This window comes from Convolutriloba macropyga, chromosome 2, assembly GCF_964194025.1.
Source record: "Convolutriloba macropyga chromosome 2, txConMacr16.3, whole genome shotgun sequence".
Classification (NCBI taxonomy): domain Eukaryota; kingdom Metazoa; phylum Xenacoelomorpha; order Acoela; family Convolutidae; genus Convolutriloba; species Convolutriloba macropyga.
Window position 1 is genome coordinate 52,770,772 of NC_134469.1, and position 24,884 is coordinate 52,795,655.

A 24,884-nucleotide genomic window follows, 5' to 3' on the forward strand; every position below is an offset into this window, starting at 1 on the left:
GACGTGGCGTTGGTTAGATTAAGCCATAGGAACGGACTACAGGAGTGGAAAAACTCAAAAAATTAAACGATTTGCAAAAACACAAATTATTGAAGCCATTAAAATAATTAGCTATTTTCTGAGTAATATGTATTCTTCTTTCCATTTTCAATCATACTAATGCGACTAAAATTATACTGAAGGATTAAATAAGTGCATTTGGGCCACATTTGAAAATCATTGGGATCTGTTATTACGCGAATGTGCTACAAGCAGAGAAAAAGAAACAAGTACACTACTAAAACTTTTGTTTAAACACATATTTTTCACAAACGAAACATCAGTTAAGACATGATATCACGGGACATTTGAATCTTTCGAATACAAAAAATTGAATTAGACCTCTGAATGATGAGAATAAGCTACAAGTTGACGAAAAAAACAACAAAAACTGAAAAGCTTAAAAAATCATTGAAAATGTTTAATATCATAAACTTTTCGCTATAAAATGACTGCCTCGGGTAACATCAATCTTTGAATACTCAATTACAAGCGTTTGAGACCAGTCAGCATTTTACGCCTGCCTAAAGATTTAAAAAAAATAGGCAAAAACCGCTCATTTTAAAAAATTGAGCGAGAGAAGTGTCGAAGCCATTAAAAAATAACTTTTCGGTAATGACCTTTCTATCATCCAATAATTTTTAATAGCATGAAATTCCTTTTTCAAAATGACTTCAAAATATCAATAAATATCAACAAATACTTTAAAACCACGAAATTTTTTGAGAAAACCGTTAGTATCAACGCCATTAAACTCAATTGCTTTCAGCGAAAGGCAATTAAAGCGTTCGATGGGAGCATAAAAGTTACGCCTCGATGGGACGACAAGGATGTTTGTCATTGACAAGTCATCGATACGATAAGACATTACAATAAGTCATTGACTAAGAAAACAACAAATACAGGCGAAAACCAAAAAATCAGTAGAAAAGTGCGAGAAGAAAGTGTCGCAGCCATTTAAACCATATCCTTTTGTCCGAAAATTTTATCTATGCTCTACTAAACGTCTTCTCAAAACCAATGTGAGCTACCAATATAAGGATAATGTGATAAGATTTCAACAGGAACCAAAAATACAAAAAAATCCAAAAATTTGAAAATTAAAATTCTTTTTGAATCTTTTGCATCGAATCCATGAAACCAGGAGTTGGAAAAAAACGGCAACCAAAAAAAATTAGATTGCAGTAGAAAGAAAGGAAGGGGTTCTGGTCAATACTAAGAATTTCTTACAAATCATGAAAATAAGTTTAAAAATGGTTAATGTTCAAAAAATTTGTTGAAAGATTATTTTCAGAGTCTTAACAGACAGCTTTCAACAGAAGTCAATAAAAACGCTTATTCAAGACTCGATTGAAGGACAAAGATATTTCTCGATAATCAATAAGATATCACAATAACTCTCATGACTATGAAAACAACAACAAATACAGGCAAAAACCAAAAAATCAGTAGAAAAGTGCGAGAAGAAAGTGTCGAAGCCATATAAACCATAAGCTTTTCTCTGAAAATTTATCTATGATCCATTGAACGTCTTCCCTAAACCAACCAAATAAGGATAATGAGATAAAATTCCAAAAGGATTCAAAAATACAAAAATAACCAAAAATTTTGAAATCTTGTGGCATCGAAGTCATAAAAGCAATTGTTAGAAGATGATACCGCTAAATAGATTAGTTCTGGTTGTAGTAGAAAGGAAGGGGATCCTTTCAGTACTGAGGCTGACTTAAAGTTTACAGAAATAAGTTTATGATCGGTTAGTCTTTAAAAAAAATTTTCGAAAAATTATGTATAAAGTCTTAACAGCCATTAGCTGTCCAATCAATGCACTGAATAGCTTCACTAATGCTCATTACAAAACCCATTGCTATTTTAGTCAACGATTTATTGCCATAGAGCTCCAAAAATTCAGTAAAACCTCAAGATCAAAAAATCAAAATTTCATTAAAAATTACAAAAGCTCAGAGTCGAAGCCATAAAAAATATGTGCAATTCCTTGAACATGTGTTTTTGTTCATTAGGCGACATTTTACTGTTAATCAGGTTTGTCATTAACCAAATACCGATATGAAAAGTGACCAGTCTCTAGGTGACCTAATAAATATAAAGTTTTCTAAAAAACAGCTCTCAAATTTTTTCTTATAGTAGACTTCCCTATGAGACAAGAACTAGTCTTTTAATCACTTTTCGTGTATTAGGAAAACGAAATTGATTCTTTTTTGGCGTGAAATGTATTTTGAATGAAAATTTTTTTTTAAAAAAAAAGATCATAATTTGAAGAAAAATTACACTAAAAGTGAACAACAAAATCATACCAAATATCACGTCAAATCACACCAAACTTCAATCCTCGATAACTCCTCGAAAAATACGAAATTCAAAAAAATCTCGGTTGGACGAGCTTTTTAATGATACCACTCACATTTCTCTACGATGAATATATCGATCGGCCAAATTTGACTGAACAAAAAAAACCCATTTGAGTATATAGTTCCTTCCCCCACAAGTGGGGTCGCAACAATAAAGTAAAAATGAAACCAATTTCGGTACGCTTTTCATTTGATTTTGTAATAAACTATCGCCAATAGAGTTCCGCAGCTTACAAATCTAAATGAGAGAGCCATTTCGATCACAAAATGCAAGAGTAAAAAAACATTGTGGAGCAGAAGAATAAAAACTTCAGAATTCACCATCATCTTGTTTGAAAAAGAGTTCTCGAAGTTATAACAAAAGAGAAAAAACAAAATTGTAGAACAGAATTAAATATGCGTCAACAGGAAGCTCAAAAGACCTATTAAAAGAGCGTTCAAAGGACAAATAACCAAACGAACAACAAGGGTGGGCAACAGATAAAAGTGGCTACATGATTAAATCTTAAAACAGATTAACTAACTTAGCCGGCAGGTTGCCGGAATAGCTGCGAAAGAATAGACCTGCGTGCCGTATAATAAAGATAGAAACAGATTCAGATTTAAACTGAAAAAAAATCGACGCCGCTCAAAAAACTAGGTAAAAAACATTATTCAGCGATAACTTAATGAAGCTTGTTAAAATTCATTCCGCAGAAGCCTCTTATTAGGGACCTTTACTGCACAAATGAGTTCCTTTGACCCTAAACAAATTCAAATTAAAAAGTTTTAAAGTGCAAAAGTCATTTTATTGAGTGAGGTAAGTCACGCATGATCAAAATTTAATCACGCAAATAACCTAATAACTTTTGCTAAAGCGAGTGAGAAATAACTTCACGCGCGCAAATGCCGTTAGTGAGAGGAAGAAGTCATTCAGAAAATTTGACTTTTGCAGCTTTGCTGTGTGAACAAATGTAAAACGAAAAAAGCGTCAGACGACGAAACAAAAAACATAGCCGGAAGAATTCCGGAAGCAACTAGAAGCATCAAAAGTTCACAGAAAACCCTAATTGCAGCTGAAACCATAACCTTTTATGTTAAATCATTAACTCATTACCTCCTCAGGTCTGATTTCACAATTGGTGAAATTTAACCCACTGTCACCACGAGAGACAAAATGCAACAAAATTTAATATTAGTGAAAACGTTTGGTAACGTTAAAAAAGTCCAAAATAATGAGGATGGTCAAACTACGGACCGGCTGAAAAAGCTGACAGTGCTATCAATTGTCCTCAAATAATTCATGATTCTTTTATCAAAAACATCGCGAAAGTAAACGGCAGAAAACAATCTTAGAAACTAGGCTGAATTTTTCAAAAAGAATGGTCAAATTTAAAAATCAAAAAACCACCACAATTAGATCTCTAATCACTGCAATTAAGACAAAAACAACATATACTTCTTCCTTTATGTATATATTCTAGAAAACATGATTTCTTACTGAATCAAAAATTAAATTAATCATAGAAAAGACAAGCAAAAGAATAATAATCAAAGGCCAAAAATCGTTTTAAAGTAATATCAAGGCTCAAAGAAAAATGCAATAAATAGTAATAAGTGGAAAATTTGGAAAAGGTTTTCTAGCAAACTCTCAGTACTGGCTTAAGTTGAATGAAAACATTTGCAAACCAAAGAAATGAGAAAAATCTAAGAAAAAGCTGAAATGATTCAAATTTTAAAAACTGAAAAAATCAATATAACGAATATGAATGAAAGTGCTAGGACAAAGCCAGAAAGATACAAACAAGAATGTGATAAATATGGCACAATGTAAGGAAAACCGTAACAAAAAGACTAATTCTTGATTTTTGAAAGTTAGAAAAGTTATTGTTTGTTACAAAAAATCAAGAAAAGCGAATACATTTCATTGTTCAGCGTTCGAGACGTTGAAAAGACAACGAGACAAAGATCCATCCCCTGAACAAAACACAAAAAAAAGAAAAAGCAGAATTCAAACAAACATAATATTAAAACATTTTGCAGAATAAAATGTTCAATAAATTTTTGAGACTGCATTTATGAAAAAAAGTAACTGTTTTTCAAAAACTTAAAGCCAAAAAAATGAATGCCAAAAACAGATTTTTATTGAAGTCTCCTATGTTGCACAAAAAGACTATTTCTAGTAATTAAATTCAAATTACAAAAAAAAACAGAAACATTGGGAAAAAACTACCAAAATCGGATTAGCAAATGTACAATTTTATAAACACAAAATTACATCCAGGAAGAAAGAGGCGTTGAGTATATGAATTGTCAAAGGAAAGTTGCTACGTTAACTGATTTTTGACAAAAACACAGCTGAAAGATCCAAAATTGAAGAAATTACTAGAAAAAAAAGTCAAAAACTAACTAAAAAATCAAGAAATATGTGCCAATTTTGAACTTCAAACGCATTTTCAGGCTCTCCAAAAAACTGTGGTATTAATTTCCGAGGTTTACAATTCAATACAGCATCGAATAAAAATCATTACCACAAAAAACCAAATTAAAAGCAAAAAAAACTGGGTCACTTAGACGAAAAAACGGCTAAAAACGGATATCTATATGTGCCATTCAGTCAAAAACTACTTTTCAAAGTCAAAAAGTCATTCACTAAACGCAGCGCATGATCAAAAAACTTCTCTCGCTCAGAAAAAATTAGTTCACAAGGCAATTTTGCTCACTTTTGCTTTTAGGTCAATACATCGCCTGAACGAATAGTACTTCCGGTAAAAAAAAAAAACCTTAAGAAAACCAATACTCCTCTTCGAGTCGTAAAAAACCAAGAGCACCGCAATATAGCTTCGCTCAGCTTACAGCTTCTCAGCTATAATAACTCATTAAAAAGCACAACGGTACCTATCATGAGACTAAGAGTAACAGTTACCGACTAACGTCGGATGAATTGCCCTCGAGCAGCTAGTGGGAGCTCTAATCTATTGCAACCTGCCTCAGTCGATGGGGGTATGTACCCTGGAGAAGGTGGGGAAACGGGGAGAAAAAACTTGACTAAGCCGGACGTCATTAGAGGTTATCATATAGCATCATTCAGAAGTAAAACAAAATGACACCCATTTTCGTGCACTAGAACTGCCTGCCACCAATTGCATTCAGCTAATAGAAGTTCTGATTGCGAAAGAAAATTAGATCACAAAATGCAAAAAGTCAAAGGGCGTAAAAGACACTCTAAAATGAAACCTCTCCGGCAAAATTTGTGCATAAAATACGTTCACAATATTTGCTTCAAGTTTCGTTCAAACGCAATTAACCGGTAAACAAACAATCAATACCATAATTTTTAAAAAAGTCAGTCACTTCAATATAATTAAAACCATTACGTACAAATTATTTTGAAAACGTACAATACAGCCTGCTGAAATAGTGTCGAAATAGCTGCAAAATAGACCGACAACAGGTAGATAAGGTTGCCGCAGATACAGAGCAGAATTTGAGCAGCTGAAAATACTTTTAATCAACACCTGATGCGATAATAGTACTTAAACTGCCAGTGTAATAAATTTTAATGCCTGATCGACACTGGAAAAACACATCAGCATTAGACTACGAGTTTATCACACTCTTTTATTGCCACTGTTACTAACTAAACAGTGGCGATAAAAGAGTGTTGATAAACTCGTAGTCTAAATGATGGAAACAGTTAGATTAACTTGTAGTCTAAAAAAAAATACATGATCTCAACAGGTGTTGATTTAAAAAATTACCATACGGTTGTTATCGCCCTCAAAGTTATCATAACACCACTGAGTTTGATAACTTCTCGGTGGCGATAACAACCTTGTGGTAATATTCATTATTACATTTAAAACCAAAATAAAGGTAACAATAAGCCAATTTCTCGAAAATAATTTCTCGGAAACTTTTTGCTCAGTTGAGGTTTGAGGCGAAAAGAAACAAAAATGCTTCGGAGGTCGAAAGAGAAACAACTGGCAGAAAAATAGAAAATCACAGCAATACCTTTGTAGACCTGCAGTTTCAAAAAGACGATAAAAACAGAATGGGACGGAATACAGAAATTTTAGTCTCCTACTAGACGAGTTGGCATACTTTTATTAGGCAGAAATTGTTGTGTTATTTGTATTAGCTGCCCTCAAATAACTTTAAATCAGAGTGACATTCAGTTGCCTTCAATTAAAAAGACCTCATCAATTACCTTATCATATTAAAGCTACGTCAGTTACCTTTTAGCCTTCAATTGAAGTTAAACGAGAAGGCCAATAATAGAACCACTGAGCTATCGTTATCAAAGCTGTCAAAAAAAACAGGATAAAAGTTGAATTATGAATAAAACCGGCAGATCGCCGAAAAATAGCCTACATTGATTCCAATAACCACTATTAGGAATAAAAGAACAGAAAAGGAAAAATTGATTGATGTACGAAAACACTCTCAAAGTGCGAACTGTTTTGATTCCATTTAATTCTTACACATAATTCTGCTTCTCAAAATTATGACACAGGGGCTAGTATCAATGCCGATACGCATTAGAGGTGGTAACTAAGACTTCTAAAAAAACAAAGTGCTAAAAAAACAAAGTGGTAACTAAAAAAACTGAAGTTCAAGTAGTGGGCATACAAAATTGGGCTTTGCGGGTTTATAGCGTTTCTAATTTTGATTTAGTTTTTTTGATACTGATTCTGTTCATTTATAGACTGCTTTGTGGAGCAACTGCAGCTTTAAAGCACTTGGGAAGAGAAGGTTGGTAGAATGGAACTAGCCTAGAAAAGTCAGAACGATTTCGTGCAAAAGGTCAAAGCAGCGGCAAAATGAGATACAGCAAAACAAATTATTATCCGACACAATAGTAGCCTGCTGAGAAAATGAGGGCTGCTATTATTTAAAACTAATGTCATTGAGAAACCCAAAAACCTCAAACCATAGAAATGACCTTGAACAGCATTTACTCAATCAGGAAACATGATAGAATAAATGATCCAATTCTGTTCACACTTTTAAGGTCCCTCATTCTACATAAATAAACATTTCTCACTGCAGAATCACTCCGATATCGTTCTACGTTATGTTTCGGCGTGGCCAAATCACCAATTCAATCGATTACAAAAATCATTTAAATATGAACAAACTTTTAAAAACATAGCCGGAAGAATTCAGGAAACAACTCCAGAAAATGCAAACCTCCTGCTCGATCATACTCATAAAAGACAATGAGAGTGGAAATTGAAAATTAAAAAATTCCTCCGACAAAAACATCTGACAGGTTTTGTACAGGTTTTGACTTCCAAACAATTGCAAAGAATAAATCTTGATGTTCTTAGTTTTCGATAACTAAACTACCGACAATTGGCAGCAAAGCGAAAAAAAAAACAGCTTATATAGAGAAAACTGAGGAAAGCAAAGTAAATGAAGTGCAAAGTGAAAAACTATTATTCTTCCTTTAAATTCAATCTAAATGGTTAAAAACGTTCTCTCAAAGTTCCAATCTTTTTCTGAGAGAAACCTCTTACGCAATTTGCTTGGTCACTCAGCAACTCAATACCGACCAGAGACAATTTGGGCAACAATAAAAAATAAGCAGAAACAAAGACCGACCGACGTCGGATGAATTGCTCTCGAAGGACCGACGGGGGCAATTTATTTAGAGGGGGCGCAGCATAGAATTGTTTCATTGGCTAACAAAAAATACCCCACTGCGGATCCAAACCGGATCTTCAATTTGGCAGCCTCAAATCTTGATTTTATGTCACTCAGTACAAACAACTCAGCTACAAATAAGAATCCAACTCCAAAGCATCAATCAAAAACTGTACAAAGACAGACGCTGGCAATAAATGCTTCAAGCTTTTGTTCGAGAGCAATTAAATAAAATAATCATTTACATCAAAGAAAAGTCCTCTTTGTAGCCTTCAATTGTCACCTCATAGTAGCACAAGCAAAAGAAACGATATAAATCAAGGATTGATCCAGAAGTAGAGTCACAAGCACAAAATCAGAAATCAGAAAAGACATGGCTAAAATTTTCTCAAAATAACTCAATTTTCTTTAACAAAACGAGCCACAATTAATATGACTCAGCACTCCAATCAAATGACAACAGAAATTGCTGGATCAACTAACTTCAACAACAAAACTCATGCTATAAGAAACTGAAGACTACAAAATCCCCTAAAAAAGAGTCCAATGGCTTTTTTTTAAAAAATTTTTCTCATCTACTTATCTCGCTCTCTTTCTCTTAAAAAGAGGCATGACGAGAAAACCACTCTGGTCCACCTCCTGGTTCAAATACACTCCCAACAAAATTACCGATCAAAAACGCTCAACCAATACTCCTCTTTGAGTCGAATACATGCTTCCCAATATAGTTCAAAGTCTTTGAATAGTGAAAGAAACCAAGATCACCGCAATGTGGGTTCAGCTTACAGCTATAAAAACACTTGAAACGGAATGAACTTGCGTAAAACACCCAATGCCACAAGCTCAAAAATATTTCCACATTAAGCGTCCACTTCCGAATTTTCTCTTCTCACTCGTCAAATTGAATGAACTCTATAGAAGCACTTTTCTCACGGTTGCCATTACCTGAGTGTAAACAGTTATGATGAGATCATAAAAATGCTCAATGCAGAGCGTGCTTGGCTCCATCCAACCAAAATCTTTCATGTTCAGAATCATTTTATCGTTAGAATTATTTTAATCTTTCTTCATATAATTCGGATATATTACCTCTCTTCCAATTCCCGTTGACTGGATTTTGATTCCCAGATCTTTCTCAATCACATCTTTCTTTTTCACTAAAGCACAAAAAAATCTATCAAGGTCATTCCTTGCCTCTGCCCATAGATTTGATTCTGTCTTTAACAGCTTACTGATGATCTTCGCCACTTCAGAAGCGTTGCGATACAGCTCAGGTTCCACGTAAAAAGTCACCTTCAAACCGTCGAAACTAAATACAGGCGGATACATTTTAAAACCGTCCAATTACAAATTTAGTACTAAAATCGATCTAATTACCTGATGTAATTTGAAGTTTCCAGATCCAACCCTGTCACGTTCATAATTTCCAAGATCAACTGGTTGCCTTGATCGTACGTAATCCTAAAAACATAGCCGACTAACTTTGGGGTGGGGGCGTTAAAAACCGCTCCTTCACATCATAAATTTATGGCACTAAACCGCATACTGAGAGACTATTAAGACCTAAGCCTCTAAGATAGCTGCTCAGGCACTTGATGCTGTCCGGGCTTACCAGTGTAACCAGAGGACGAAAAGTTGAAAGCCTCAGAAGAAAAATCGGTCAAGCAGAAAACCACAAAAAGACAGCAGGACAAATACAATTGTTACAAACATCATGAGAGCAAATAATTACAAAGATAAAAAACTGCTGATGTGGAACTTTTCTTCGAAGGGACACATCGTTCCTTAAGCCGGGGAAAGAAATCAATTTTTACTGAAGAAACATCGGGCGAATTGCTTTCACAACCGGCGAGAGGTTCTGTGGTAGTAGCCAGCTGAAGCTTGCTCGAAATCACCAGGAGGAGGTGGGTAGCCGAGGGAGTGGGGGGGGGGGTGGCGTGGATAGTCAAGCTTTTAAGAACCGCCCTTCACAATGATTTTTTGTCTCCAACAATTTCTGTGAATCACATTCTTACAGACCAGTAACGCTTAACGAGTGCTGCTCAGCCACTTGATGCCCTTCGGGCTTTACCTGTTCATCCCCTTTTGAGATGACAATGATTTTTGAGACAACAAATTTTATAGCAAAATTTAATAATTTATTTAAAAAGTAAAGCAAATTTCAAAATGAGAGCGAAATCCTTCTTTTAAGAGCGAATCACTCTTTAAGAGCGAAATCGCCCCTATCGGAGTGATGCCCCATTACAAAATCACTATTTATCGCGCTTAAAGAGTAATTTCCCTCTTTTTCAAATAACTTTTAAAATTATCTAAATTTTTTAATAAATTTTTATTTTACTTTTCTATATTTCTTTATTTTAAATTATCTATACTCTTCAAAAAATTTATATTCTCCTTTACTTTTTCTATATTTATTCCGTTAATAATAAGAAATAATACAAAATTATAGTATTTACACGAACAACTTTCCCCAGTTTGGCCAATAACAGATCTGTGAAACAGTTCCACTGATCCGGGAACAAGCTCCGCTGATCTTTCAGTTAAATTTCTACTAAATCCTCTAGTTAATTCGACATCTGGATGTTGTTTCTTTACACGAGCTCTTATCCCATCATATCTCACAACAAAAGGACAATATAGACAATTAACTTTAGCTGAAGTACAATTTCTACATGTATACTTACTTTCATCAAAATCAGTTAGTGGTTTTACAGAATTACATTTATTACAACTTCTAGTTAAGATTTTGGTGTTAAAGTTAGAGTTGGAGTTAGAGCTAATGCCAGCTTTAGAGTTAGAGCTAATACTAGAGTTATAGTTAGAGCTAGAGTTAGAGTTAGAGCTAGAGTTAGAGTTAATACTAGAGCTAGAGTTATATCCAGATTCATCTTTAAAAGAACAGTCAGTTTTCATACAAATACCACTTAATGTTTTATCACCACATGCACATTTACTATTTTTATCTGAATGATATAATGAATAATGAACAGCTAAATAAAAAAAGGGAGTCCACATTTATGACTACACTCTTAACATTTTATAACCATTTATAATTGGCCAAATTTCAATTACACCCAACATATTTAGCCAAGATTTCAATAACATCTTTAGTATTATCTTTAGACGCGACACAGTGTTAAATATTTCTTTCCCGTCTTATTGAGTGTATCAGTTTTATATCTTCCATCTAAAATCACTTCAAGGTCTAATGCTTTTTTTATCTCTAACAAAATTTACAATTTCTTCTCTAAATTCTTCATTTTTTACATATAGTTTGTTTAAATATTTATGTCCCTTTCTATTTAAAGTTCCCATCTCTTCATCTATATATTCTTCTGGTATCTTTTCGATAAACTGGTTTCTCTGCTTTTCTTCCTCGTATCCAAAATTGTGAAACATCTGCGAAGGGGCTCCGCTCCGCCCTTGGTTCCCCAAGCAGTTCCACTAATGGACGAAGTCCCATTAACCACTGTACTCGCTCTATTCAAAATATTACTTGCACTCGTTGCCACATGACCAGCAGTTTTTACTGTTGTATCAGGACTCACTTAATTATATATCATAAAACATGGACCAATAATTCCTAAAATAGTTGGAGCCAACCTAAAACCATCAGCTTTAACCATTTCTTGTGTTAAAACATCATTCTGTATTTTAATACCTTTTAATGTAAGAAGTTTATTAAAATAGAACTGATAATTATGATTAATAGTATTTCTATCTGTATCATTTATCATGAGTGGTTTCATATATGCTATAAGTTTATTTTTATCTTCACTTTCTAATTTATCTTTTAAAAAAAGAGCTTTTCTAGGAAACCAACTCTCGAGTCATATATCATAGTTCTATTCTTAACAATAATAAAAAAAGTATTCTCTTTCCTATTATAGTTAATCATACCATAACGAAGTTCATCTGACATTCCATCCGTACAATTATAATAGTTACTATTTAACTCACTAAGTATTTTATTGAAGTTATGTTCACATTTATATATTTCATTAAAATTTTTAAATAGATCAGCTCCATTATAAGTTGTTAAATAAATAGTATCTTAACTCAATCTTGCTGTATTAATTATTTGAGCTGGTTTATGACACATTACAATCATTTGAAAATTATAATGTCTTCCTTCTGTGAAAAAATAAGCTATATATCCTTATTTAAATTATCACCCATATCATCAAGTACTATTACACTATCTTTGAATTTAGACATATTTTTTGATGTGATCATATCTATATCGCATGTATTAAATCCAATATAAAACTCACCAGTCTCAGGATCTATCCAATCTCTATCATCTTTACATACAATGATTATATTTTAAGCTTGATCTGGGTCTTGATTTTGGTTTTGATCGGTGTAACCGCTTCGCGGATCTAAGTTTTACTTTAAGTATTGTCTAATAAAAATATGTTTTGCCAGTACCAGTTCCACCATAAACAATAGTATGTAATGGTGACTTTTCATATTCAAATCTAACTAGACTCCTATTCATAAATCCACCAGAGCTTTCTTCTAGTTTTGTGTAGTTACTTGGTAATGAATCATATATTATATAACAAATTCCAATTAAGAAAATAAAAATTATACCTGCGCTACCTGTCTCCATTTTTATACCTATTAAAAATGCTTATCGTAACTTTTGAGGAATTCAATAATAAATTTGATATTGATAATAATGCTATGAGTGATATCAGAATAAAAGATATAGGAAAAGATATAAGTCTAACACCAATTAAAATAGTAATGAGAGATCAGACTCTAGATAACACAAGTGAACCTAACTTCAACATTATTGTCAATCTACACCCAACTGATGGTACACATTGGGTTTTAGTTATAAGAACAGAAGGTGGTCCTGTGTACTACTCTGATAGTTTTGGTGTTGAGACCCCACCATTATTTTTAGAAGAATATGTTGATCTAGGCTGTAATGAAAGAATACAATATGATGAATCTTATTGTGGGGCTTATTGTTTATATATGATCTATCTTATTGATAGAGGATTTAGAATTAACAATGCTTTGAATATTCTAATTAATCAATGTAAATATCCAGGAATATATAATGAGTGTTTTTGTTTAAGTTGTAATGTTAATGATAAATGTAATGTTAATGATAATGATAATGTTAATGATAAAGATAATGATAATGTTAATGTTAATGATAATGTTAATGATAACAATAAGGATAATGATAAGGATAATGATAATGTTAATGATATAATGTTAATGTTACTGATAAAATTTATGATAATGTTAATGATAATGTTAATGATAATGATCTACGAAGTAGCTTTGCTAATAATGTTAATGATAATGATAATGTTAACGATCATGATAATGTTAATGATAATGATAATGATAATGTTAACGATAATTTTAAATATCTATTTGATGAAAAACATCAAAGGGGTAAACCTAACAACAAAGAATATCCGCGAACAGACTCCACCTGTGGTAAACCAAGCGGTTTTACCGATCCACGTAGTGGCAACTTTGTTGATCTTAGTAACAAAATCTCTGTTAATATAAATGAAGATCTACAATCATGGCTAAATGATGATATAATTAAAGAAGCTACACTCCCAGAGAACTTTAGATGTATAATATCTAGTCCTAGTAATAAGACATTCTTATTAAAAAAATTAATTCTGGCTAGAATTTACTTTGATAAGCTATACATCATTGGTCCTACTGGTGATCAATATGAAGGTTTAGAGAGAATAAACGATAAAGCAGATGTTGAGTTTGTTAAAGATATAAAAGATTTACCCTCTCCCGATCAACTACCTAAAGACCTAAAGAAACTATTGATATTCGATGATGTTAGAGCGAAAGAACCGGTCATTAATGAATACTTTTGTAGGGGTAGACATAATAATTGCAATATGATTTATCGTCATCAAAATCTACTCACAATAGATAGACAGAGTGTTAGAGAGAATTGTAATCAGTTTATTTTATTTGAACAAAGAGGTAAAGTCCTCATATCTATATATCAAGATTTCTTTAATAATGTTCAACTTAGTTATAAAGATTTTGCTAATATATGTAATAAGGTATGGAAAGAGCCTTAAAATTATATTGTCATTGATATAACTAAAAATAAAAATATTAATGGTAAACTAAGAATAAATTGGGATCGGAGTTTTTTAGTTTAGTTTAAGTTTATATCTAGACTAGATCAACGAAGTTGCTGGTTACACCAGATGTAAAGTAAAACTTAATACATCACCATTAAATCCTATAGGTCTTCCATGCTCATCTTTAAAATGGAACTCTATATATTCTATTCTATCTTTAGTTACATTTTGATACAAGATATTAGTTGATATAATATTTATCAAGTAACCTGTTGGTTCTGTTAGAGTAAAAGTATATAGTATGTCTGTGTTATTCCCATTATCTTTAACACCAGATATCACATTACAATGAATGTCAATAGTACTAACACCCATAATATCAAGAATTTTCTGAGATGTATATTTACCTTGTTCATATACTATTTTGCTAAAGCCCAGTAAAGGGGGCTATTGAATTTTCTATGTCGAAGTTAATTGTACCTTGTTTTATTTCCATTAAACTTTCAATTGTATTATCAGGTTCTATTATAACATTACCATTAGTTTCTTCTTTTATTAATTCTGCTATTTCGATTAATTCATATGCACCTGGTATAACAGCTAAAATACGGGTATCTGACCATGTTTCACCTTGGGTATCATATAAGAATTGATTTTTCCTTCTATTCACATTAAACACCGAATTATAAACAGATAATCTAATTAAACCTAATTCTGATGAGTTAAGTATAGGTTAACTAAAGTTAAACTTTTCTGTTGGCTTTATCATTCTAAAGTTAAGTGTAAGCTCTTCTTTAGTCTTAGTCAGTTTCATGTATCTTTTGTAGTTCACAGAATTAAGTTGTCTGTCATTTTTTATATTCAAAAATTAGATTATATTTATGGTGAAGCATGGGCAAAGCCCCATAGTTATATTTATAGCTTTGATTAAAGTCATAGTTATAGTTATAAATATAGTTATAGTTATAGTTAAAGTTAAATTTTTGGACTATAAAAATGAACTTAAATTTGGATACAACTTATGGTTATAATAATGATATACACAACAGTAAGATAAAATATAAACCTAAAAATCTGGCAACAATGAATACGGTTAATACTAATATTAATATCATTCTCAATAGAGAAGAGAATCAGTTAAATTTGCGTGATTCGTATCTAGAGATAGAGTTTGTTGTATCAGATGACGCTGCTGGTGTATTTGCTAATATCAGATTAGTTAATTATGATATGATGGCATTGTTTAGTTCAGTTAAACTTGAAACTAGTGTTGGTAGGACTATTGAATATATAGATCATTGTCATCCTAATATATTGATGTATAAGTTATTAACTAGTACTGTTGATGAATATGAGAGTGGTTTTGTTAGAAATCAAGGCAATGGAGATAGTCAACTTAAAGGTCACCATATTGCTGCAGAACGAGGTGATATGTATATGATGATTAAGATGAGTTATCTATTTGGTTTCCTAAATGATTTAAGAAAAGATTATATATGGTTTAGGATTTAAACTAATAATAAAAAGAAATAATAATGATAGAGCTCTATTTGGAGTTAATGCTGGTGCTGATGCAGTTGGTAATGATAGTAAAATAGATATTAGAGATATATCATGATGTGTGCCCAGTATTGATCGTAGTAATGACAATAGAATTATTGTGCAAAAGGGTTTAAGTAAAAAGAATAATGTAGACTTTAGTTATTATGAAAGAAAGACATTTTATAAGAATGTGCCCAATGCTACTAACTTCTTATTTGATCTAGGTATGGAAAGTGGTATGAAAAGACCACAATATATAATAGTTGGTTTTGAAAATAATAATGTTAATGAACAAACTCATGATGCACGTACATTTGATATAATGAATGTTACTGAATGTTATTGTAAGATTGGTAGTGAGTTTTATCCCGAGGATAGAATGAATATTAATTATGGTACCAATAATTATAATGACGCGTTTAAAGAGATTGTTAATTTTAATAAGGATTATAATGGGCTACCACATAATATAAAACCATATATAAATCATAGAACATTAAAAGGTAATTATAGAATATATGTATTCGATACTAGATATCAAAGTGATCATATAGGTACACAACCAATACAACTTAATTTTAAATTTAGTGCTGCAGTCGCCGATGTGATATGTCATGCATTAGTATTATCTAGAAAGGTTATTAGTGTTAATAGTGATGGTAATAAGATGGTTGATTTTATATCTTAGGCCTAGTTATAGTCATGGTCACTGTTATCTGCGAAGCAGTTCCTGATAGTCATTGTTATAATTATGGTGAAACATGGGCGAAGCCCAATAGACATTGTTATGGTGAAACATGGGCGAAGCCCCATAGCTCTAAACTATTTCTTACATGTCTTAACAAAACCCTTAGCATAAATAATATCTAATTTCTTTTTATTCTCTTGAGATAGGACTCCATCCATGCTACGCCATAGGCCCTTAGCTTCAAGCTTTGTCTTAGGCTTATTCTTCGAGCTTCGCTCGCGGGTGAAACCCGTAGTCTTAGGCTTAGGTTTAACAACAAAGGGATTATACTTTTTAACTTCCATTATTTTTTATATATAGAAATGAGTCTTTTAAAAAGTTCAAAACTAATTCATATTGCGTTGGTGGTAGACATTATAGTGGTACCAATAACATAAGAGGTTTTATTACTTCAAGAGGTACTAAGATGTTAAAGGGTAATTGTGTTAAGTGTACGAGAACTAAGTCAATGACTGTCGGTGATGCAACAATAGAAGCAGAGGGATTGAAAGATTTCTTTAGTGTTGGTAGAGCTACAGTTAACTTTGGAAAAAAAGCTGCTAATAATCCAGTAATAGCATTAGAAATAGCAAGTAAAATAGGAAATGCAGCTGCATCTAGAAACCCTAGAGCTGTTTTATCAGCCACACCTGATCTAATTAAATTTGCAACTACTGGTGAAGGTATAAAGGTAGTACAAAAAGGAAAAGGTTTATACCTAGGTACAAAGAAAAGATAATTTAATTATGGCTCAGGCTAAGGTTAAGACTAAGACTATAGCTTTAATCTTATCGATAAATATTAATACTAATAATATTATTACTAAAAACATTGTTATTACTAAGCACTAATAGCTTTAATCTAAAAAAACACTTAACTTATTTTTCTTGTTCTCATATTCTTCATATACCTGTACTAATTCATTATATTCATCATTGCCTATTTTTAATATCATTCATTGATTTAGTACATAGTTTATTAAACTTGTCGCTAAACTGTCTACATAAAATATACATTTGTGAATACTTTATAATTTTATTTTTTATTTCAGTATTAATTGTTTTTGATAGTGAACCACAAACAGTTGCTGTAGCAAAAGCTGTTGGTATAGAATAAGGTAATCCTATACCTGTTAATGCAACTGATGTTGTTGTTGCCGTTGTTGCAATTGATGATAATAGTATTTCTGTTATCTCAGCTACGTTAATATAATTTTTATATCTACTTAACTTCTTATTATAGTTATTAGTTTCAGTTTCATAATAATTTCTAATATCTTTTATAATGTTAATATTGTTGTTAAATTTATTATTATGTTGAATCTTTTCGCTTATCAGCCGCTCTGATACTGAAGACAGATCTGGATATAGTAATCTCTCACTCGGTGCTGTTGGATTGGTCATGGACTCCGTCATAGCTTTGCTTATTTTCATTAGTAAAAAATCTTTCTATTTCTTTCACTATATCTTCTTGTTTAAAACCATAATGCATCTCAAGTCTTGCTTGCTCTTCACTATCAACCAATGTACTTCGTAAAAGTATAGCTATTATATATTGTACTATAACTTTTCTAACAGATTTATTGTATTCTTTCATTTCTCTTAGACCGTTAGTAAACATATAAACTAAATGCATGTTAATATTTTGATTAAACTTATTATTATCAAATTCTTGTTTTAAATAATTATATTTAGAGATAGTAGCAGCAGCAACTTTATTACAAAAGTTAACAGTATTTGTGACTTCACTTGCTGATTCAATAAACTTATTAATTAGTTCATCATGAACTCGTGATTCATTTAGTTGTAATGTTTTAGTTGTGACTTTATCAAATTCACCTTTTGTTAGCTCAGTTATGTTTTTACTTAAAATGTCTATTTTATTATTAGAAGATAATAAGTTATTGTCACAATACTCTTTATTAACAACATCTTTTTCATCTATCGGAGGATGTACATTTGTAATTTTATAGGTATCCTTCACATCAATATTATCCTTATCTTCTATGAATAACCCACGAGCCTTACTTAGTGTTAAGTTGTTTGTTGATGTTGATCCGAGAAGCGGGTTCCCCGATTGGTGTTTAGCCTGATTGAATCTGTTTCTTGTCATTATTTATATTAAGAAATATATTTAATGATTCTAAAACTTTATCATTGGATTCAAAATCAAACTCGAATTTTAATGGTTCCTGTTCGTAATATTTACCTTCCATTATCTCTCCATTCATGTCTTCCATCTTATATGTTGGTGGTTGTGTTTTTAAAAATTCATTAACTTTAAACAATTCCCTATTCCAATTAGAAGTGTAACCTTTAGAAAAGATATTACGTTTATCTGCGTTTCTAACATAATCACCAACTTTAAATTTTGGTGTTGCTTTGGTAGATTTAACATAGTATTCAACTTAATCAGTATCATCTTAATCAGTATAATCAGGATTATTAGAAGCATCAACTGGTGTCATTATTTGTTGAATGAATGTTATTGTTATATGTTATGACTGCATCATTTAATATATTTACCCAATTACCATCACCATTGATGAACATTGGTTTATTAATTATGTGTAATAATGTTCTATTGAATCTCTCTATAAACACAGCCTTTAAATCACCATAAGTAGCATATAGTTTTGTTTCAAATTCTTTAAGTAAAGATTTAAATGTTTTATTGTAAAGCTCACTACCTCTATCTACCCACAACTTTTCTGGTTTTGTATGTTCACTTAATACTATTTAAAAACCATTAGTTAAAGATAAACCAGATTTATTCTTGAATGGAATAGCCCATGCATATTTTGTGAATATATCTATAACAGTTAATATAAACTTATAATTATTATTGTATTTACCTAGAGATGGTATTATTCTTTCTCTTCTAAACTTTGTTATTTGAGGACTGAATACTTCTTCAGCTAATAGTTGTTGTTGCTTTTCCATCATTATTTATTTACCATAGTTAAAAACAAAGTTATCTAAATGTTCTTGATTAATAATATTCATAGATAATAGTTGCTTAGATATATCTAGCATTTCATCATATAATCCATCATGACCAGCTTTTGTTTCTAGTATTAATAATTCTAATCTTTCTACTAAACCACTTAAATGGCAACTTCTTTGATCTGCGAAGCAGGTTCCCTGATTGTTGGGGTCAGTCTTAGTAAGACCACTAGCTTCTATTTGTTTATCAGTCTCATAATCAGTTTCTTCTTCTTCTTCTTCTTCGTCTACCCCTTGTTCATAGTCACTAGTATCACGATTATAAAAATATTCTTCACTGGAGGTTGGTATTGGTTAACATGAGAAGTGGGTTCACCGATACTAGAAAACATTCTTCTTATAAGTTTTGATCTATTACTTTTAGTATCTCCTCTTTCTTTATAACCGATATCCCTTAGAAATTGTTTTATTTTGTCTTCATCACCTTTTATGTCTCATTCGGTTACATCTTTATTAGGAATAAATATAGCAAAGCCCTTTTCATAGACTTTTCCTTTCATTTTTATACCATCAGGGACTAGAGATACATCTACAGCATTTATTTTAAAATTGTTTGAATTCGCATCAACTGATATTAATTGGAATTTATTAATTGTTTGTTTACCCATTTCTATCAAAATAGCAATCATATCATTGTCTACAGTAAATGTTTTACCTCTATCATCTTTTAATGTTACAGCTCGATCATCAAGAGAGTTGCTTTGTTGTTGGGGGTTTAAAGCTTTTAAAACATTTGTGTTATAGGCTAATACTTCTAATGTATGGTTTTGAAGAGTTTGCCATGCTTCGCTGTTTGTATTTAAAGTTTTAGTTAAAGGATCAAATAAATCTTCCATGTCACCATAATATTCTTGTTGTCTTAATTTTTCTAATCTATTTCTTCTGTTTTGTTTTTCTAGATTATTTAATTTTATGAGTGTTTCTAGTTTAGTCATTTTTTATAATTATAATAAATCATTATATAGTGTAATTGCAGCAAGGATTAACTTTCTATCATCATTAATGGTTAGCTCTTTAACCATTAATGATAAGTAGGTTTTTGTCTCCATCTAATGATGCATTCTTAATCGGGGAACCTGCTTAGCAGATTTTATTTACCAGATTTCTTTTGAATAGATATAGATTCTCATCATGAGGATAGCTTTTAATGTTATTTACATAAATTTTTTATTATCAAATGTGTTTAGACTAATCTTACTTGTTTTTTTAGTCATGTTATCGCCAACTTTTTGTAGTCTACATTCATCTACAGTTCTCTGTGTTATACATAGTGCATTATAATATTCTTCATGTTTAGCATTGTTACAATTCTTCATTCCTTTCTCTTTAGTTTTATAGGGGTTATCTTTAAAGCTATATGCCTTTGGTGTTAGTGCCACAAACTCTTCTATGATATTACTTCCCATTTCATGTTTGAATTTACCAGGGACTTTATTAGTTTTGATTGGAGGTTCGAGATTTGATAGGTCTATGTGTTCATTGTCGACATTACCCTCGCTAAAACTTAATACAAAACTATCAGTATCCATATAATTGAGTTGTAGATCTTTGAGAGATGGTTGAAGAATATTATAGAATACATCATACATGTATAATTTACTTAATTCTAAGATAGTAACAACTACATATACTGGAGAATGATATTCTATTTTTTCTTTATATAATCAATTTGGCTATAATCCTTTTATCTAGTTATATTCTTAAATGTTGGTTTACTTATACTTTTCATTATCTTTTCTTCATCATGTAAGAACTTACTTTGAAGGAAGTGTAGGGGATTCATGCACATTCTTCCATATAGGGAGCTGTTCATTAATTTCCTTACATCCTTCTCTACTTCAGTTTTAGCTGTTGCTCTTTTATTTGTATTGTTTTGTATATAATCTACATATATAATCTTGTTTAAATTTAATTACTCTATGTATTTTGGTTACTTTTACACCCATCTTAACATAGAACTTTAACATCCTATAAAGAACCATGTATTCTGTTTTGTTGTTTTGGTCTAAGATTAATTTCTCTGTTTATGTTTTACTTTTCTCTTTTTCTCGGTATCCCAATTCATTATCATTTATCTTTCTCTTGGGCATTAGTGCTAGTTCTTTCTTTACAACTATTAGTATAATCAATATCACAACCTGTATAGTAACCGTGATCACTATCATCTGGAGTATTTAATACATAATCTAGAGATGTAGTAGTAAACTTGAAATCCTTATAAGGTAGCTTTTGCATCATTGCATAGCCGTAAAGGTTATTCGCGTCTATGTACCAGATGGACCTTCGGTCATGCTCTGCCATCTGCGAAGAGGGTTCCCTGTTAGACCTCTGGTCATCCGTGAAACGGCTTCACCGATGCTTCGCCATTTTACTTCCATTACTATTGTTGACTATCCTATCACCCATTAAACTGCATATGCCACCTCTCTTTGCTTCAACAAAATCATCTAGCATTTGTTTATCTTGTAAAGTATCTAATGAGACACCGCTTGACATTAACCAACAATCAAACCTATAACCCTGGAGACTAACGTAATGTAGTGGGTTGAGTCCAAATTCTTTCATACTTAATTTGACATATTCATGCCTTAGTCTAATATTTCCACATCATTTTGTAAATACTCTATAGTTAGATCTTTACCAGTTTTATGACTGTTGTCTTTATTAAAGCTATATACTTCTTCTTGTGTTGGTAATTTATTAGATAGACAGGATTTGAAGTTTTCTATATTTAGATTACCTATAACTTCTTGGTACGACTTTGTCGTGGTTGGGGAACAATGGCCGGAGACCCTTCCCCAGGTGTCTAAACCAAAGTATTCATATGGATATAATTGTCTAGTTTTACACCCATATATCTCTGCCATTTGATCTAGAGGCATAGATAAGAAGTTATAACTATCTAAGAATTTGAGACAACCAATGCTAAACATCTTAGACTTACCAGCGGCTAGTGGTATGTTGTCTACTTTTCTTTTATCATTATTCTGCTTAAAGAGTTCACTCACTGTATAGTAGGTTGAAGTCATAGCCAGAGCCGTTGTGGAATATTACAGGAATGAAGTTTTGTTGTTTATACCTCAGATTACACATTTTACATGCTGGTCCTCTATATTTACCAGTTTCATGATCTCTTACTTTATTAATACATGTTTTACTGCAGATATGACAAGTGTTATTAGTTTCATGATATAATTTATCTTCTTCATTGAATATCATTTGTTTGTTGCGCTTGAAGTAATTCTCAGTCTCTATTTCCAATAGATCACTAGCAAATCTTTTGATACAATCAAGACCGAAGTAGTATTTGAAAATAGCCTGCCAGATGTAACCCACACTTATTTGGGATCGTATGATTGATGTCTGTATAAACCCTTCTTTGTTTCAAAGGATAAATTAAAGACGTCGCAGAAGTTCACACTTGTGACATTACTGTTTGTTGAGTGAGACATGGTGTATTTTATTAGGGAAAATTTTGGAAAAAATAATTTTTCGAAAGTGAAAAAATGAAGTTTGATCAGTACAAAAATAAGCATTGGAAAGAATGTTGTAATGATTGCAAAGAGTTAGAATATTGTTGTTATATATGCAAAGATATAGTTAAAGTAAAAGATTATATTAAACATTTGTGGGACCATTATCCCAATCCAAATCAATATCTAGAGTGCAATATGTGTAAAGTTTATAAGCATATTTCTTTCTTTAGGTTTAGATATGGAATATACAGATTGTGCATCTTTCTTAATAGATATAGATTCGGTCATACTAGAAATCAGTTCAGAGAGCATGTTTATAAATATAATATTGGCGAAGCCAGGAATTATGCTCTTGGTGTATAAGATAGGCACAAGTAGAGTTATTTTATATAAAAACTAGCAAAATTTAAAATTTATAAAAGAGTTAAGCTGGTTTTTGTGCAGTTTATTTTCGCAATTTGGTTTTACGTGCTTGTTACACGGTCTCACTAGTTACACTGAAAAACACCAATCACTGTTTCCACCGATCTCAGTGTTTTGACTGTATACCCATCACAGTGTGTCCCATATACAGTCTCACAGCAGGGATCATCCTTTTTAAGAACTGTGAATTTGGTTTTTTTATTTCACTTAGTTTCAAGGTAATTCATCAAAGTCGGGGGACGTTCACTGGAGTCAGTGAGGAAGGAACCCCAAACCTTCTGTTTGCTAAAGCAACTTAACTAGACTCGATGATTTAACCACTACGCCAAGTGAGACAGAAAGTTTTAGTTTTAGATTGATTAAATATTCATTGGGGAACAAAGAAATTTTTCTAAATACCACAACACTAAGTGAGACGGTGAAATGATAGATTTTGAGGGGATATAAAGTAGTGGATAAAACAGGGATTACAGTTAGCAGTACAATTTGGCCCAGTGCGACATATGCGGTTAGCGTGTGGAGAAATGGGCCAAATTTACTGGTGGCTGGAATCCCTGTTCTATCCGCTACTCAGATCATAAATTTATGGCACTAAACCGCATACTGAGACTTTTAAGACGTAAGCCTCTAAGATAGCTGCTCAGCCACTTGATGCTGTCCGGGCTTACCAGTGTAACCAGAGGACGAAAAGTTGAAAGCCTCAGAAGAAAAATCGGTCAAGCAGAAAACCACAAAAAGACAGCAGGACAAATACAATTGTTACAAACATCGTGAGAGCAAATAATTAAAAAGATAAAAAACTGCTGATGTGGAACTTTTCTTCGAAGGGAACTTTTCATCAATTGGTTTCTTAGGAAAGAAACCAATTTTTACTGAAGAAACATCGGGCGAATTGCTTTCAAACAACCGGCGAGAGGTTCTGTGGTAGTAGCCAGCTGAAGCTTGGTCGAAATCACCAGGAGTAGGTGGGTAGCCGAGGGAGTGGGGGGGGGGTGGTGTGGATAGTCAAGCTTTTAAGAACCGCCCTTCACAATGATTTGTTGTCTCCAACAATTTCTGTGAATCACATTCTTACAGACCAGTATCGCTTAACGAGTGCTGCTCAGCCACTTGATGCCCTTCGGACTTTACCTGTTCATCCCCTTTTGAGGCCAAAAAATAAAAACCATCAGGCGGAAAATCGGATTAAAAGAGCAATTAATAATGAAAGTAATCATTATAGGCCACTGAGTTGATCTACGTATTCACTGTTCTTCGAGCACCGATGGCCGAGATCTCTATAAGGGGGCTAGCGCGGCGGAGTCAATAAATTCACACATAGGTTTCAAAAAAGTTTGGTATATGACAAAATATGGCGTTTTACGGACGACTAAAATTTAAATTGAAAAACAAAACCAATTTCGGCGGATTTTCAGTAGAAAAATGTCAACAATTTGGTTAAGCTGCTTCAAATTGTGAATGAGAGCTAATCAGATAACGTAAAAAGGAATCACCCGATAAGTCTAAGCGATTAAATTTTTTATTCGAAAAGGCACATAACTACAGTAACTGCCAATAAAAATAAGTGACCGGTCAAATAGGAAATG

General features: G+C 32.1%; 1 protein-coding gene across 1 annotated transcript in view; it reads right to left on the minus strand.

Annotated features, from left to right (window-relative positions):
- Positions 1-24,884, minus strand: part of LOC142358762 (receptor-type tyrosine-protein phosphatase N2-like) — a 111,328-nt gene that overhangs the window by 48,551 nt on the left and 37,893 nt on the right. Inside the window, exons 11-13 of the mRNA XM_075410337.1 lie at positions 9,411-9,494; positions 9,266-9,342; positions 9,123-9,190 (exon numbers count right to left, since the gene is read on the minus strand). Of these exons, the coding sequence (XP_075266452.1) occupies positions 9,123-9,190; positions 9,266-9,342; positions 9,411-9,494 (229 nt within the window). The remainder of the gene's footprint in view (positions 1-9,122; positions 9,191-9,265; positions 9,343-9,410; positions 9,495-24,884) is intronic.